Raw genomic sequence first — 15,818 nt, forward strand, 5'->3', positions numbered from 1 at the left:
CGCCCTATCGCTGCGTTGACTTCAGAAGGCCACATGCCATCACTGTGAAGGATTTATATCCATTTCCATGGATGGATGACTCCCTGGACTCGTTAGAGGACGCTCAATACCTCAAAACGCTCAATTGCAACAGCGGTTATCGGCAGATCCCCGTGGCGGAAGCCGATAGAGAAAAGTCGACGTTTACATGTCATGAAGGTTTTTACCAGTTTCGAAGAATGACCTTCGGCTTGTGTAATGCTCCCGCCACATTCCAGAGAACACTCGATATACTACTATCAGGATATAGGTGGAAATGTTTCCTCATGTACCTTGATGATATCATCATTTTCTCGAATTCGATTGAAGAGCACTCAACTCATGTTCAACATGGTTTGAAAGTCCTTCAGGACGCAGGGCTCTCTCTGAAGTTTGAAAAGTGTAATTTCTTCGCTGAGTCGGTCGACTATCTCGGGCATGTTATCCACCCTGGATTTCTGGTCGTTGCCGAGAAGGACGCTGATGCCATCAAGATGGCACAAGAGCCGAAGACGCAAACTGAGCCCCGCTCTTTCAACGGCATATGCTATGTTTACCGAAGGATCGTACCGAATTTGGCAAGGACTGCGGCACCCCTGAATGCAATTCTAGCAAAGGGGAGGCCTCTCCAATTTGAGAAACTATCCGCTGAACATTCCAAGGCTTTTGAACTATTGAAGACCGCGCTTGTAAGTCCTCCCATTCTCAGGCTACCGCGCTCAAATTTACCGTTCTCCGTTGACACAGATGCTTGCGAGGGACAAGTGGGCTGCGCCCTGTTTCAGACATATCCAGACGGAACGCGCCACGCAGTGGGATTTTGGAGTCGTTCGTTAAATCCAGCGGAAGAGAATTACGGCGTCAGGGAAAGGAATTCCTCCCCGTAATTTGGGTAGTGCATATTTTGAGACCATACCTCGAGCGGAGGCAATTAGAGCTCTACACAGACCATCAATACTTAAAGTAAATGATGAGTCCAACGGACGCCAGTGACAGGCTTTCTCGATGGCGTCTCCGCCTGTTGGAGTTCGATTTCACAATCAAGTACCGCCAAGGGGCAGTCAACTGCATTGTAGACGCTGTGTCAAGGCTGCCAACATTTGGAGAGAGTGCTGTCGAACCTGACTCAGACATTCTGTGTTTCTGGGTTCAAGAAAACAGCAATTAGATGAATGAAGACCAAGATGACGAAGATGTCGAGAGAGAGCACAGGCGCAATGCAAGCACGTCAGACCTTAACGGCGTGGGGATCTGTTTCTTCAATTCCGAGAACATAGATCTAAGTCCAGTCCGAATCAAAGAGCTGGTGATCTCCCAAGCTAACGACAGATACTGTCAAATGTCGAAAGAAAAAGTCGACAATGAGAAGACAAATCGTTTCGACGTCGACGACCGCGGCCTCCTGGTCCGCATAGCCCATCTCGACGACTGCAGACGAATTGTCGTACCGACGATGCTAAGGCCGAAGATTCTTTACCTATGTTACTATACAAGAACATCCGGTCATCCTGGGGGGTACAAAGAAATTCAACACAATGCGACGCACGTTCTACTGGTACCTTCCATGGCATTGGAATGTCACGCTTGTGTGACACAGCGTGACTTATGCGCCCGCCAAAGAGTAAAATTGCACAAGCACTCAACGCTTTTGAAACCATTCCCCGCGAGAATACCGCTAGAGTTCGTCGCCATCGATATTTTGGGACTGCTACCACGATCGACAAAAGGGAACCAATACCTTTTGGTCATATCCGATCGTTACTCGAAGATGACAAGAGCGATATCGCTAAAAAGCATCACGTCAATGACAGTGGCACTAGCATTCTTTGAGGGTTGGACTTATCCGTATGGACCACCTGCTTATCATCTATCTGATAACGGTGGTCAATTCGCGTCGAAGTTCTTCCAAACATTTGTCCAATTATGGGGATTCGCAAACTGTTTACCAAAGCGTATCACCCGCGGACCAATGGTCAAAAAGAACGGTTCAACCGAACCGTATTATCAGGCATACGCCACTACGTCGTTGAACATCAAAAGAAATGGGATGAATACTATGGTCCCCTGACGTACGCGTACAACACGCAAGTAAATCGCAGCACGGGATGTACACCATTTGAAGTTGTGTTGTCACGACCTCGAGGGCCCGTGGCCTTCGGCAACATCCCTGAGAATGTTACATTGCCAGAAACTCGAGGTGCCACTATGGGGCTGATGGATCATCTTAAAAGTCTCATGGACGGAACCACCGAAACGCTAAGAGCAGCTCAGGCACATTACAAGGAAAAGTACGACAAGCATGTCAGAAAAATGGCATGCCCAGCGGATGATTGGGACAAAGTGTTCGTGAAAAGAGAAGTGCCGCGAAGTACTGAAAGTGGAGGGATTTACAGGAACAAGCCACAGACAAAAGTAGATGGACCACCTGAGCTCATTGGTGCAACATCACACAGTCACTAGTATTCGTGATGGCCTTACGGAGACAGTAACCAGGGATCGGGTCTCAAAGAAGAGCGTCCTTGGCCTGGCGAGAATTACAAGAAGAGTCGACCACGACAATGAGTCTGAAGACGTACCCCTAAACTGCATGCTACAGGCGGCAGGCAATCAGCGTATTATGAGTCTAGGAATAGTTCCTGTGATGAACATAGTGGTAGAAACACGTCAGAACATATCTGTCAAGAGAATCAGAGACCATTCCCTCGCCTCTGAAGATCAGAAATATTTGAAACGGAATACGCCGTGGACGGCAGAAGAAAAGAGCACTCATTTGACGCAATTGTCGTGTATAATGATCTAAACCATCGATTTAGAGTCTGATGGACCAGTTATGATGAGTCGCGCGACACTTGGGAACCAAGGCGTAACTATCCTTTCAACTCCGTTGCCCACGATTTTCGTCGACTAAGCCGTCAGGTTTCAGAACACCTTGGCCGTATTCTGGCTACGATGCATTAGTCAAAAGAAAGATTTCCTGGTATCTCAAAGCCTTTTACATAAATGGATATGAAAAATGGTCGGCTGGAACTGTTGAGACAATAGGAGACGCTCAAGAAAGAGGCTGCCTACAATTTAGTCAGTCGTGGGATCGATATCCGGCTCAGGTTCGGCGTGCGCCGGTTCAACAGGGACGTACGTCGTGAGGGGGCTTTGGGGAGGAGAAATGCCTCGCAAAATATCAATCTCGATATCAGAATGCGCATCCAGATCGTTGATATCATCCCTGCTCGCGGAGTATGATGGACAAGCTGTCAGAAGGCTCCGCGAAGGGCTATGGCGTAATAGGGTTTCAATTATGTCGGCCACACCACTGGCAGAGGATCGCAGTGCGACACCGAAGGATGCCATCCTCGGCTGCAAGCCTCGCTCGACGAGCAGTGATCGAATTTGTGAAATGCCCCTCTCGACAGTGCCAGTTTGGCCACCCAGAGGAGTCGTCGAGGACGGTTCTACCGGTACTGATGCCGCTCGGTTATGGTGTCCCACGCCCCCGCGATTATTTCTCTTCCGCCTGCTGTCAAAGCCTGAGTCCTCACGGCCGCGGTACCGGGGTACCAGGATCGGATTTGGCACGGTGTGGTTAAGAAACCCCGTATGCAGCACACCTGTAGATGGTATTGATTCGCATGGAAGTCCGTCATATTTTTCCTCGATGTATATCGCATCTGGCATTTGTGTTGCTCATTGCTGCGCGTCGAGCTCGGCATAATCACCCAAGTCATACACCGGAGTACCGTAATGGTTACACTTCGGAGCCTTTCCGTTGCACCGCCAGACGCGGTCCCATCGAATGACTTCTATTTCGTGAAGAAGTGCTTCTAACTCGACCATGTGGTCAGTGGGACCGAAACAAATAGCATCAACGCCAACTCTGCGAATTGTCGCAATTAAAGAAGCGGAAAACCGCGGCAAGCGGTCTTGTCGGGCTACATGGATGGCCTCCGTTTCCGCGAGCCAGGCAAACTCGGTGTAGAAAAATTTCCCGAGGCAATCTTCAAGGCTTGCAACTGCGAAGTCAATTCCCAAGTACGTCACGACAGGTGGCGTGCCAACTGGAATCCATAGAGGAACCTCCAACTTCTCCCAATCTTTTGAGACTCGCGGCCATCGCTGCCTCACACCCTCCGGTCGCAGACCAAACATTTCTCGTTGCTGCACGGCAGCAAAAACGCCAAACGTGTGTCGGGATGAATGTGTCCACCGACGCCATGACTCACGCATGTAGCTGTGACGACCGTCGATATGATCGCCTTGTCATGAAAGGGCCAATGCGTTGGATGAATCAACGAGGCCGTCGCAAACAAGCAACGACGGTCGAACTGCTCCACATCGTCAAATAAACCCACCGCTGCTTGGACAGCTACCACCGCATGGCAATATGCCACTTCACGTCCGTATCGGGCGAACGACACGTCAAAATGCTAGTCAGGTGACAGTACGTTGTCGTAGAAGCCGTAGTCGAAACGCGGATTGACCATGGCCTGCGATGTCCAATTTCTTGGAAGGCGGTTCCCCGATCTCCAGTTCTCGGGTGCACTGTCACACCGCCAACGGAACTCCCGCTGCTCGAAGATTTCGAGCGGCACCGCGTGGCCCCGGAGCCACACAAAATTTCCCATCTCCACGGCAGAGCCCTTGTGCATGAATTCGGCCATCAGGTCCGCGCGCAAGCGCATCCAACGTCACGCCAACAGAAAAAAAGAGGAAAGAGATCGATGTCAGAATCAAGTGGGTCGCCGGGACAGCTGCGGTTTGGGCAGGGGGCCGTGTGATATCACGACCAAGATTTGTAATTTGTACAGTGTTCGGCGCCGAGGGTTCATTACAGGCGCACGACTACACGGGTGCCTTTCAGGCGGACGGACTACATGTGAGCCTTACAGACGGACGAACTACACGTAGGCATTACAGGCCGACGACGTACTGTATACATTACAGCCTAGAGGTTGTATATGGCAAGGTACAGTAGTAGTGGCATAGTACAGTGCATTTGCATAGTAGAGTACAGTAGTACAGTAGAATGGACAATGCCCAAGACCCGGCGACCTCGCTCATTTAAGCGACGGCACCGGGCAATGACAGTAAACAGTCAACGATCTTTTGGGAACAGATTTCTTTCGAAGGTGCGACGCCGCGGGTCAAGACAAGCCTCTGACTTAGGCGATATTATCAGCATCTGTCTTGCAACGTTTCCCTGGATTTTATTGCCTTTACCCTTACCTTCTCCTGTCCTCCGGCGTTGCGACAACGCGGGATAAGACCAGTCTCTATCCTAGCCGTATTACTGTCGCATGACCTATTTCTCTTTCCCTGTATTGTGACGATTGTCAGGTCGCGGGCTACGACAAGCCTCTAGCCTTTGCCGCACTATTGACATATGTCCCTCTCGTTCCATCCAGGATTTCCCGCTATTCGACGCTCCGCCCGTTTCGGACACTAGTCTCTAGGCTGGGCTTTCCTTTTTTTGAGTGATCGTACATGACCCCTTCCAGTGCTGGTCCCATCCCGGGTCCGCACCTTGACCAGTACGCCATGCTTTTACAGTCGGCCGACGTACTTCCCCTTTGCTGTACCACCGTCCCGATCTACCGCGGGACACCCCTCATTGGTCATCACCTCTCCCTCCAGCTAGCTCATAGCTGGCGACCGCCACTATACTACAGTGGTGTCCGAAACGGAACGGGTCTTCTGGACCCTGGTAGACGGCCGGCTTGGCAGGGCTTCCGGATTGTCGATCCGGGGGCGCTGTGCGCCTCTGTCACTGCAGGTACTTGCTCGCTCGGAGGCGGTGTCTTCTCCGGCGGAATCCGCACGGTTCATCGTCGATGATCATTGGCGATCCACGCGGTGATTTCCGACCTCTTTCAATCCGTCCGGTAATTACTCGGGCTGGCGATCCAGTGCGGTATCCACCTCCGTAGCTATACCCTCCACAAGAGTACCAAAATGTGGTATAACTGTCGTCGTCCAGACCACTCGGAAACGAGGGGGTTAGGGTTACCCACGCGCGAACGCAAACCGTGTGGATGGACTCCAAAAAGAGGGAACGCACACGTGGCAGGTGACGTTCGGCCGGTCGGAGGTGGAATAACCGGGCGGCCAGTCACGGATTGGAAGCCCGAGCGCTAAGGGAAACCGGGATCGGTGATAGCTTATAGCCGTAAAGAAGGGAGGCGAGTCTGCTTCCTCCTTACTGGGACGGGGCAGGTGCCCCCGGTCTTAAGCCTAAGTGGGACGCCCGGACACCTGTCCCACTAGCCGTTCCTTACTGTATACCAGCTACTGTACACAATTAATAAAGTTGTGCCATTAACTACTAATTACTACCTATAACCGTACGGATTACAGACGTGTGCGCGTAGCCACGCCAGAGGTCGTAATACGTGTGACTGTAGCATAAACCCCCGGTCGCGGTGGGGGTTTAGCTATAGTCGCGTAATGCCTGTGAGACGGGAGAAAACAACACCAAAACACGGACACCAGAACGTACGCGGGCGGTGGTAGCGTGGTAGAGCGGTGGGGAGCGGACGCGACTACAATGCGCGTTTAGAGCGGATCAACGCGCTCGACGCCCCGGGCGGCGCTAGTTAGCGTTCTAGCGCCGATGGGCGGAGGCGGATCCGGCTCGCTCGAGCACGTGTCGCGACCGCTACCCGCGTTAGTTTTTGGTTAACGCGCTCGCGTTAAGAGAACGCGTTTAGAATAAGCAGACAGGGTTAGACCTGCGGCGGAGGATCTGGTCAAGCCCGTGCTTGTCCTTCTCCTCCCTCCGCCGCCGGTCGCCCTGTCATTTAATATACAAGTAAAGAATCTATCATATCACACCACAGTATCTATCTAGTGGCTTACACGGTAAGCCAGTGCGCCGTACTCTTAATTGCTCCGCTATACACGTGCACAGCGCACAGCAAGCGGGTACTTACAGACGCATGCATACGCGCTGTAAGACGTGTTGAGGGTGTACAGTAGCCGCCGCCAGCAGTAAATAATCACCTTCGCGATTATGCAACCGTGACCCGCGGGGTACTACTGTACTCCGCGACGGGCGCGTGTACGCCCGCTCGCTACAGTAGCACCCGCTGTACCGTCGGGTTCACATCTCCCCGGGGTGGTCGTGGTACGCAATTGTACCACACCCCTCTCCGTTGGGGGTGTTTATGCTACAACTTTGACCGTACAGATAGTAAGTTGCTTAAGTTTTCAGCTCGTCACCGGCTATATTGGATTACACTACAGTAAAGCTGCGCGCGTCCAGTGCGATGTACTTCCCATGTTCTTTGATTTCTTTCCGTTTGGACTAGTCCTCCTGACGCACCGGCGTAGTGGTCCCGCAGGCGCTCTCATCTAGGTACAGCCTGTACTTGTTTTTCGTTTTCGGATAAGCGATACCTGCGCTTGTACTACACCAGTCGCTTGCTGCAACCGCCTATTCCAGCAGCACATCCATGCGAGATAGCGAGTGCTAACTGATTTTTCGTGACAGATCCCTGTCCCGCACTGCAAACGGGTTATAAATAGTTGGTACTAACGGCGTTTAGCGGCTTGCGGGAAGTTCGGGCACGCTGACAGGAAGAATGGAAAGCAGTTGCTTTTCTTGGGAGACAGAACTCTTATGCACAGCCCAGTGTACGATTGCGCGACGCTCGCTTTTTATGCCCTCGTAGACGCATCAGAAGAGGCACAAATATGTCCCTCGGCGTCCATATCCTTGATACGTCGTGCGTCTCAAGCTCTTCCACTTTTCTTCTTACAGGGCCTTGACAGCCCGCCCAAAGCTCATCGTGATCCGAAGATCCGGCTGCGTACGATGGAAGGGTGCCTTTTGGCTCGAGTGCGGGCTCACCGCCATAGCGGAGGTTGGCGTAAGGACATATCTCACCAGACTGCTCAATTCGGTGAAGTCGGCCCTGAAAACTCGGTTGGGGAAGGTGGCTCAGCTTCACAGAGTCAAATTAAGATTTATCATACCTGCTTTCAGCCCCAAGTGGTCCAATCTCGTTTCACGTTGAACGGCGGTGCGGCGAGATCTTGGCTTTACTACAGCGGGGTACGCAATTATAGGACGATTTTACAAATCTAAACGCAAAAAGACCAACGTTTTGCCAAATGATCCTGAATCTTCACAGAGTATCAACTGAAGATGTTGTGAGTGTTGTTACCTTCGAATGGCCGGAATCGGCCACCACTACTCGGAACGGCAAGGTCGGCAGTGGGGACCTCTGACAGAGCAGGTTTTGGAGAAACGTCTGGCAACCGCCCTACAAATCTGTCCCAAAATATTTAATGTAACGTTATTCTGCGCACTGCATTTTGGCCGGTGACCGACTCATCCCAAGCAAGATGCAGTAGTCAAAAGAGCTCCGCCACCACCGGAGATGGACGCAGCAGACGAAGACAAGACAGCAGAGGCGTCTGGCTGGAGCCCCTACGCTGTTCTCTTCTTCGCACCCGCACGTCTTTTCTTCACCGTGCGGTGAGGACTTTGTAGTCAGGCGGAGAACGGAATGCCGGCTCGATCTAGTGATGTTGGCGGTAAGGGTGTTTTTCTCTCGAACTGCAGCTGATTCGGCTTCCTTCGCGATGTGCTTCTCTTCTCTAACTTACCTCGCGCGCTCCTCTGCGGCTTTATTTTAGCCGTCTGCCTGTCATGTGCTAACGCAGCGGCCATTGCTTCCTCGGTGGTCAAGGGAAGTCTCTGTGACGTGAAAAGGAATCTGCGGCTGCTCGCAACGGACTGAAGCTGCATGCTGTAGAGCACTGACCGCCCTCGTAATCACGGTGCTGTACTGTAGCACACGCGGAATGCCTCACTATCATAAGTGATATATAGACCACGTGTAACCGTGTATCCAATCCCCCGCTCGTGGCCGGGTGTAAGCTCCATGGAGCCCTGTCGAAGTACTGACAGTCTACCCACGTGTACCTGTGGGTGGTATGCATCACGTTTATTCGTGCCATTACCCACGTGTACCCGTGTTATGCGTCACATTTATCCGTGCCAATTAACCACATGTACCCGTGGCCCACCACCACGTGTCACGGGTGTCGTGCCCCTTTTATTTTAATTAGTATTATTACTATTATTATATCCCGACGTCGACTTCTATATAGTCGACGTCCGGCCCGAAGTAAATCCTCACGAAGCCTTGGGTCGAGAACCTGAGTTTCTGGAATCGGAGTCGTAGCCTCGCGCCGGTCCCCGTCCCACGACGGTACCACGCGAGCTATCAACGTCCCCGAATCCCACCTACCTCTACCGGGCGCGCCCCCTGCTCCCCTACTGTAGCGTGCGCGCCAGCCTGTTCCAACCGCTCCGCCCCACCTGCGCGTGTCCTCCATTTCCTTTTACCTCTCTAATTCCCTACTGCGCATAGCGCCCAGCCCCGTACCGAATTCCTTTACGGGTGGTATCCCGAATCCTCTACATGCGCTCCCGAACGCGCGCGCTCTGTCAGAGGGGGATACCACCCTTCCCCCTTGTAGCGTAAACACGTGTTTACGCTACAAGGGGATTAGGGGATTAGCATACACCCTCGGTCGTCTACGGGTACCCCTAGACGACCGAGGGTGTATGCGCAGTCCGACGTAGACCCCGTTCGATCGTGAAGACGGGTGAAGCACCAGCTAACAAGGCAAGGAAGCGGGCCCTGGTAGCGGTGTGGTAGAGCAGGACGGTCTGGGACGAGCGTACGCGCGGGCTGATCTACTCCTCGACGCCCCGGAGCAGCGCTGGGTAACGTACCAGCGCCGACGGGCAGAGGCGGATCTAGGCTCGCTCGCGCACGCGTGTGTCCCCTACCCGCTCCCTTCCTCCTAACGCGCGCGAAGGCGAAGGTGCGTGGTTAGAATGAGCTGGGTGGCCTGACCTTGGCGGTCGGTTGTGGACAAGTCTGTGCTTCTCCCCCTCCTGCCGCCGTTGGTCCGCTCCCCATTTAATATACAAAACAATCTATCATAACACTACAGTACCGAGGTACTGTAGGGGGCTACTGTAGTGCAGGTCGGCCTGCACTGTAATATTGTCAGCTATGTCGAGGCTGACAGTACACGTAGTACCCGTGGTGCGTGCGCGCTTCGTTCGCGCGTGGTACACGTGTGCACGTGTATGCGCGTGTCCCTTGTCCCCGTGGTGTACACGTGGACACGCGCGGTTGTACTGTAGAAGGTCGAGCTCTACAGTATGGGATTCCGTTGTTGATCTAATCTAACTAAAAAAAGCCCAAGGGGGGGTAATACTACACCCCTCAGTGCACGACACATGCCTTCGCGTACTTTCGCAAGCTTCTTCTTGATCATCTACTGCATGGCAGTCATGGAGAGCTGTGTAGTGCTAGAACACCTTTCTCCTCCACCTATACGCAATGGGCGGTGCAGCAATCTGGCATAATCGATGGGCCACAAGCCCGTCTTGCGAAACGCTGCTTTGATGTTCTGCGGGGTGAAGGAGGCTTCGCACGTGTGGGTGGTAAAGAAAGAGAAGTCAAATTGGTCGTATTCAACTTTCCCGCTGGTTCCGGCCACCGATAAGATCTTGTTGCTCAGATGTTGTTTCAAATGGGAGTAGACAGAGACATCAAGAGACTGCGTCGCTCCACTCATATGAGCTGGTAGGCAGTGAACAATGAAGTTGCCTTCTTTTAGCATCCGAAACACCTTGAATCTCATACGGCTGCGGTAGCCGTCAAAGAAGAGATACACCATGCGTCTTTTAAGCGTTAGATCCTCGGCACTTCATAAAAAAGCTTTCGCTCACTCGAGAAAGTTTTCTTTGTCCCAGACGACAAGGTCCCGACCACTGGTAATTAGAGAGTGCCTCGGTAGAAAATCAGCTAACGTCTTGAACACAGGCTCAATTAGTTTCATCCATTTGGTCCTACAATCGTCCTTGTCTGAATACCAGTTCCCCTCAACATAAACATACAAATGCCGTGCTGTCGTCTGCACAGATCGCAGTCATCAATTTTCACCTGTCGCAGTTTTTAAAAAGTGGCTGAGACTGCTGCACTCGGACACCTGAGCAAGCATATGTTCTCTTACTCGTTGTGACGAAAAAGTCCTCTGCTGGTGTCATTCGGTTCTCGTCAGTTTTAAAAATCAACCTAACCTCAGGGTTGTGTAACTTGCAAAAGGTCTCCCAAGATATAAAGTGAGTAGTTACGTATCAGACAGTGTAGCTTGGAAACGAACTTCCTCTTGCTTACTTGCTCTTTCAAAGCGCAGCTTGTACTTTCGCCTCTCCTTGAAGTTGCGAAGCCATGTTTCCCTGCCTTCCGTTCTTGAACTGGAGCTTCTTGCGGCGATCCTCTGGAAAAGTTTCCACGAACTCTTCCGCTGCGTCGAGTTGGTCGAGTATCGTCAGAGGATAGCCGGTGTCCTCATACTCCTGAAGCCATTGAACGAGGATATCGTCCCCCGCTCCGTTGTGGCCTGGAGCACGTCCTGTGAACCTCGACCTAGCATTCGGACCAGCTTTCTCCGTTGTGATACGGTCTTGTAGAGTAGACTTCGGTGAATGAGCCCTGGCAGAAGCCTTTCCGCACAGACAGCTTCCCATCGATGCTCGCTTGCACAGAAACTTGTTCTCGCCGCTGTCTCCGCGATTCGCGACGAGATTCCTTGACCATCGCCGTGCGTCCAGATGACGAGAGGAGCGATGAGGAGAGGAGCGATGAGAAGAGGAGCGATGAGGAGAGGAGCGATGAGGAGAGGAACGATAGGCTTAAAGAAGCGACATGGGTACCAGCTGAGGATAGTGCCTCATAGACTGTCTGGACTCTGCAAAAGCAAACTCTGAATTGGGCGGGGAAAAAGCGCCAATCTGCCACTTTCGAATTCGAGGAATCGCGTGGTGTCATCCATTTCGCTCTATGACAAACGAACTGTCCAGGAATAGACAAGGGGGACAGAGGATTACTGCTACTTGACGCGTCTGGGGGGTCAAATCGTGAAATGGAAAAGGAATAAAATTACAGAAATCACTTTTGTCCAGTAATTGCCTGCCCTGTCCGATAATGGCGTACCCCCGCTGTATGGACTGGATAACTTGCGGCATAACTTCTATCCCACACACACATGCCGCAAGTTTTGCGACAAGGGCGGCTACAGAGCAGTCATCTCTGCATAGCTGCAGCACTTCTGGTTTACGGCGTCGTTACTTTCGGTATCGCAGAGTCTCAGCAAGCGTCCTCGGGTAGTGCCAGTTTCAGAACAATTGCACTTGCGGCAACACTGTCGCAGCTGCATTCGAAAGTGCCCGAGTTCACCTTTGCAGGCACTTGCTAGAACCGCGTGGCTGGAAAGCCAGGGAGATTAGTGCCAGAGCGTTTACACGACACACACATCAGGATAACACCGCTTCATCCAAAGACAAGAGTGGCTGACAAACGCTCAAGCCGGTGGCTCTGTTGGGAGGTAGCTTTGTTGGCCTTGACAGACCGTCGACTCCCTTTGCGACACATGGGACGAGCTCGTCGTGATGCAAACGCAATCTAACGTTGAGAATTTGATGTGAGTGACCTTGAATCAGCTAGAGAACTGTCCCAAGGTTGCGCGCATCAAGGAATCGAGAATGGCCAAGAGTTTGACCTCATCCGAAAGTACAGTTTTGACATATGAACAGTGCAAAGCGGTCACAGCCCCGTTCTACTGTGAGGAAAACGTGTGTAACATCCTGAAACTGGCCTTGCAGGCCGGTGCGAAGATTGGGGACTTGTTCGCTGTTTTTGTCAGTAGTCCCGACAGACTTGTTCCGTTTCGTGAGCAAAAGTCCACATTCAAAGAGAAAGGGGGCATGTGCTATTGGGATTATCATGTTATCCCGTTGATTCTTACATCTACAAGGCGAAATTCAGAGAAGACCGCTCTAGTTTATGACGTTGATTCTGTATTGCCTTTTCCGTCCAGTCTACAGCATTACGTTACTCATTCTATTCCGGCACCTTTTCATGGAATGGATTATCAACAAATCCATATAAAAGAGTTCAGGCACTGCTTCCGAGTGGTGAACTATGGAGAGGTTATGACGCGCTTTTCATCAGATAGGAGACATATGCTGCTCCCTGCCTCTCACTGGAGGGAAGCTGGTGTTCCTGAGTATACGAGCGTGCCTCCACCATGGCCATGCTTCAAGCCAGATGCAAGCTCTCATCCACACTCTCTGCCCTTGTTTTTGAAGATGGACGCTGCAATGGAGGACGACTTGTTTAAGGTTAACGGCGAGTTGTCTCAAGAAGAAGCTCCTGGGGAGCTATTCTGTTGCGTTGAGGACCTCTTCAAGTTTTTCGACAGGTTAATCGTTGATCCTCACTAGCCAGGCTCTTGAGCTTTTGTACCCTTCACAGCAAGACTTGTTCAATCTAATGCAATTTCCGAAACTTCTATTAACATGGAAGGCGTTTAAGAAGGGCAGGCGGACCGTGCCAATGTTTTAAGGTATCTCTATTCAACGTACAACAGACTACTACACCTGCGGAGAGATTTGATGCTGCACATCTTGGTAGAGAGCAACTTTCATGTCAGCTTATTCCAGATTAACAACATGAGTGCACAGTGTATTTGGACTTCTTCGTGTGGTCAGAGAGTATGAGGTTATGAATGAGTTCGGATCTACCGTTCTTCTGAACGCCGGACTGCAACAGAATATTCTGTATTCTCTTGACAAGGACATGATACAAGAAGTAAAATCGACTGCATTGGTTCTAATGATCCTGCCACTGCAGGATGGCCAGCAGATCGAATGTGCATCTCTTAATCCATAGATCCTGGGTCTTCTGCCGGACAGTTAGCGGTCCTCGTGCGCACTTTTATTTGAGATTCCATGTTCCAGGCTTCTAGACTGCCACGAGGTTGTGTCAACGTCGTCATGGCGAGCCTTCCAAGCACTGAATATAGCCGGGGTTTGCGACCGGACTGTACGTAAGGCGACTTATCCTTGAATAATTGAGGTTTTCGTGAGTCCGAATGATCCTTAGCGTTGCGCTGACGTTCGCAGCAGTTCCCTCAAACTTGTATTTTGATGTGCGGGGACTGAGAAGTGAAACGCAGCAAGAGACATAGGGCAGCGACCATTCCCTCACGAGCTTGCGTCGTAATTGAATGTACTTCACCATCTGTGCTGCTATAACCCCAACCGAGCAAAGCACGTCTTTCATTGAGAGACATACTGTACCTTCCGAAAATCAGGCATGCGGGCCGTGAACACATGCAGTTCTGCCAGCAGTGGGTGTTCGCAGGTCAGCACCTCAACATCAGCTTTGTTGAACGATGCACCACGAGACGTGGCCTGTCCCAGCTGGTTTGGGCTTGGGGGAATGGACTTGTCCAATTCTTCTAAGTCTTTTGCGGCCATGCAAGTCTATCCAACCAGCGTTTGTCTATTCTACAATCGTCCAGCAAGCGTTCGCACTTAACTCCAGCCCAAGCTTGCATTCCGTGCCCGCGCCGCCTCTACAACCTCGCATACGAGCGCGACGACATAGGACGCCACAGGCCATACCCGTGCAACCCTGACTTGGCCAAGGCGTTTAGCCTGTGACATAGCCTTGCAATCTTCTTCGCCCCTTCCCCGCTACCACTCGCATACTCCCTGCCAATCGTTCCCAGTCGATTCAGCACTTCCGGTCGATACTCATCTAGCAAAATCCGATCCCCTTCTACCTCCGGGTTGAGCCGAAAGTACACGTCATCCCTCTCGATCAAGTCCTCCAACGTATGATGGACGCCCTCGGTATCCGTCGCAGATTCCAGCACTGCCTGCGCCACCCGAAACGCCAAGCCGCCTCCCCATTCCCTCCTATTCTTCCCCTCCCCTTCACCTCCCGCGCCCAGCTTCTCCTCCTCGCGTCGGCTCGGCTTCGCCCCCTCTGCAGCGTCCACCTCCCTCTTCACGCTCTTCTCTGATTTCTGCAGCGCTACCTCCTCTCCGCTCTGATTAAACAGCCCTGTTCCCACTGATACAACAACGCCCAACGGTCTCCCGGGCCATAAACACCTCGCCTCATGAATCGCGACGCTGGTGGGATTATTCACAAGCACAGCCCCGTCGCAAAACACCTCCCCCGTTTCATCCGTGAACGGATCAAAATAGACTGGCGCGGCTGTCGTCGCGCGCAGCCCTTCGCTCAAGCGATGGACTCCCCCGTGCGCATACCTGGCCCTTCTCCCCTTCTCCAGCGGCAGCTGATAGTTAGCATGCAAGTAGGGCCTGGGCATCTCTACCCTCCCCTCGCTTCCCCTAATCTGCGTCGATAGCACGAAGACACGGGGGGTGCCATTTCCCGCCGCATACTCAAAAAACCTGCCTTCTCCACACTCCTTCTGATAAATATTGTTAAGCGCCCTAGTATCGTAAATGCCGCGATTCAACAGCAGCACCTTCCCTGCATGGTAAATCCCCGACGACGTGGTCTTCCCGGGCGGCCCACCCCGCATCGTGAAAACCTCTCTCGCGCACCGTAAGTACAGCTCCTCGCACTCCTTCAACGACATGCCCAACAGGCCAATAGCGACAGCCAAGACGCCGCCGGTACTCGTGCCTGCAATCAAGTCAAACGAGTCCCGTATGGACCTTCCCGTCAGCTCCTCGACTTGCTTGAGCACCTGCAACGACAGGACGGCTCTAGTGCCACCACCGTCCAGCGCGAGGATGCGCACGGGCCTCCTGTAGCCGGCGGCGGCGGCGACGAGCATGCCCGCGCGCGAGCGGAAGCCGCCCTGCGCAGCGGCGACGATGGCCTGGAACTCGTCGGGGCGCATGCCGGACTTGACGGCCATGCGGCGTGCGTCCTCCCGCATCGCGGGGT

At 52.5% G+C, this 15,818-nt stretch overlaps 7 protein-coding genes; 2 read left to right on the forward strand and 5 right to left on the reverse strand.

Moving 5' to 3' along the window:
• Positions 1 to 10,314: 10,314 nt before the first annotated feature.
• CHC_T00004751001 (hypothetical protein) lies at positions 10,315 to 10,662 on the reverse strand. Its single transcript, XM_005716268.1, has one exon. It carries the CDS (start codon positions 10,660 to 10,662, stop codon positions 10,315 to 10,317), a length of 348 nt encoding a protein of 115 aa, XP_005716325.1.
• Positions 10,663 to 10,717: 55 nt separating this feature from the next.
• On the forward strand, positions 10,718 to 10,933 carry CHC_T00004752001 (hypothetical protein). The gene has a single exon (XM_005716269.1). It carries the CDS (start codon positions 10,718 to 10,720, stop codon positions 10,931 to 10,933), a length of 216 nt encoding a protein of 71 aa, XP_005716326.1.
• A 48-nt stretch (positions 10,934 to 10,981) lies between these two features.
• Positions 10,982 to 11,089, reverse strand: CHC_T00004753001 (hypothetical protein). Its single transcript, XM_005716270.1, has one exon. It carries the CDS (start codon positions 11,087 to 11,089, stop codon positions 10,982 to 10,984), a length of 108 nt encoding a protein of 35 aa, XP_005716327.1.
• Positions 11,089 to 11,572, reverse strand: CHC_T00004754001 (hypothetical protein). XM_005716271.1 is given in 2 exon segments: positions 11,089 to 11,227; positions 11,228 to 11,572. 1 exon segment carries the CDS (start codon positions 11,570 to 11,572, stop codon positions 11,228 to 11,230), a length of 345 nt encoding a protein of 114 aa, XP_005716328.1. The 3' UTR covers positions 11,089 to 11,227.
• Positions 11,573 to 12,586: 1,014 nt separating this feature from the next.
• Positions 12,587 to 13,327, forward strand: CHC_T00004755001 (hypothetical protein). Its single transcript, XM_005716272.1, has one exon. The coding sequence runs from the start codon at positions 12,587 to 12,589 to the stop codon at positions 13,325 to 13,327; it is 741 nt and encodes a 246-aa protein (XP_005716329.1).
• A 1,019-nt stretch (positions 13,328 to 14,346) lies between these two features.
• CHC_T00004756001 (hypothetical protein) lies at positions 14,347 to 14,445 on the reverse strand. The gene has a single exon (XM_005716273.1). It carries the CDS (start codon positions 14,443 to 14,445, stop codon positions 14,347 to 14,349), a length of 99 nt encoding a protein of 32 aa, XP_005716330.1.
• Positions 14,446 to 14,463: 18 nt separating this feature from the next.
• Positions 14,464 to 15,810, reverse strand: CHC_T00009450001 (Putative lysophospholipase). The gene has a single exon (XM_005716274.1). It carries the CDS (start codon positions 15,808 to 15,810, stop codon positions 14,464 to 14,466), a length of 1,347 nt encoding a protein of 448 aa, XP_005716331.1.
• Between the last annotated feature and the right edge of the window lie 8 nt (positions 15,811 to 15,818).

Source organism: Chondrus crispus, genomic scaffold, assembly GCF_000350225.1.
Source record: "Chondrus crispus Stackhouse genomic scaffold, scaffold_246, whole genome shotgun sequence".
NCBI lineage: Eukaryota > Rhodophyta > Florideophyceae > Gigartinales > Gigartinaceae > Chondrus > Chondrus crispus.

Coding starts and splice junctions, on each gene's coding strand:
- CHC_T00004751001 (XM_005716268.1), bottom strand. CDS start 10,662: ATGCTAAAAGAAGGCAACTTCATTGTTCACTGCCTACCAGCTCATATG.
- CHC_T00004752001 (XM_005716269.1), top strand. CDS start 10,718: ATGCGTCTTTTAAGCGTTAGATCCTCGGCACTTCATAAAAAAGCTTTC.
- CHC_T00004753001 (XM_005716270.1), bottom strand. CDS start 11,089: ATGACACCAGCAGAGGACTTTTTCGTCACAACGAGTAAGAGAACATAT.
- CHC_T00004754001 (XM_005716271.1), bottom strand. CDS start 11,572: ATGGGAAGCTGTCTGTGCGGAAAGGCTTCTGCCAGGGCTCATTCACCG.
- CHC_T00004755001 (XM_005716272.1), top strand. CDS start 12,587: ATGGCCAAGAGTTTGACCTCATCCGAAAGTACAGTTTTGACATATGAA.
- CHC_T00004756001 (XM_005716273.1), bottom strand. CDS start 14,445: ATGCAAGCTTGGGCTGGAGTTAAGTGCGAACGCTTGCTGGACGATTGT.
- CHC_T00009450001 (XM_005716274.1), bottom strand. CDS start 15,810: ATGCGGGAGGACGCACGCCGCATGGCCGTCAAGTCCGGCATGCGCCCC.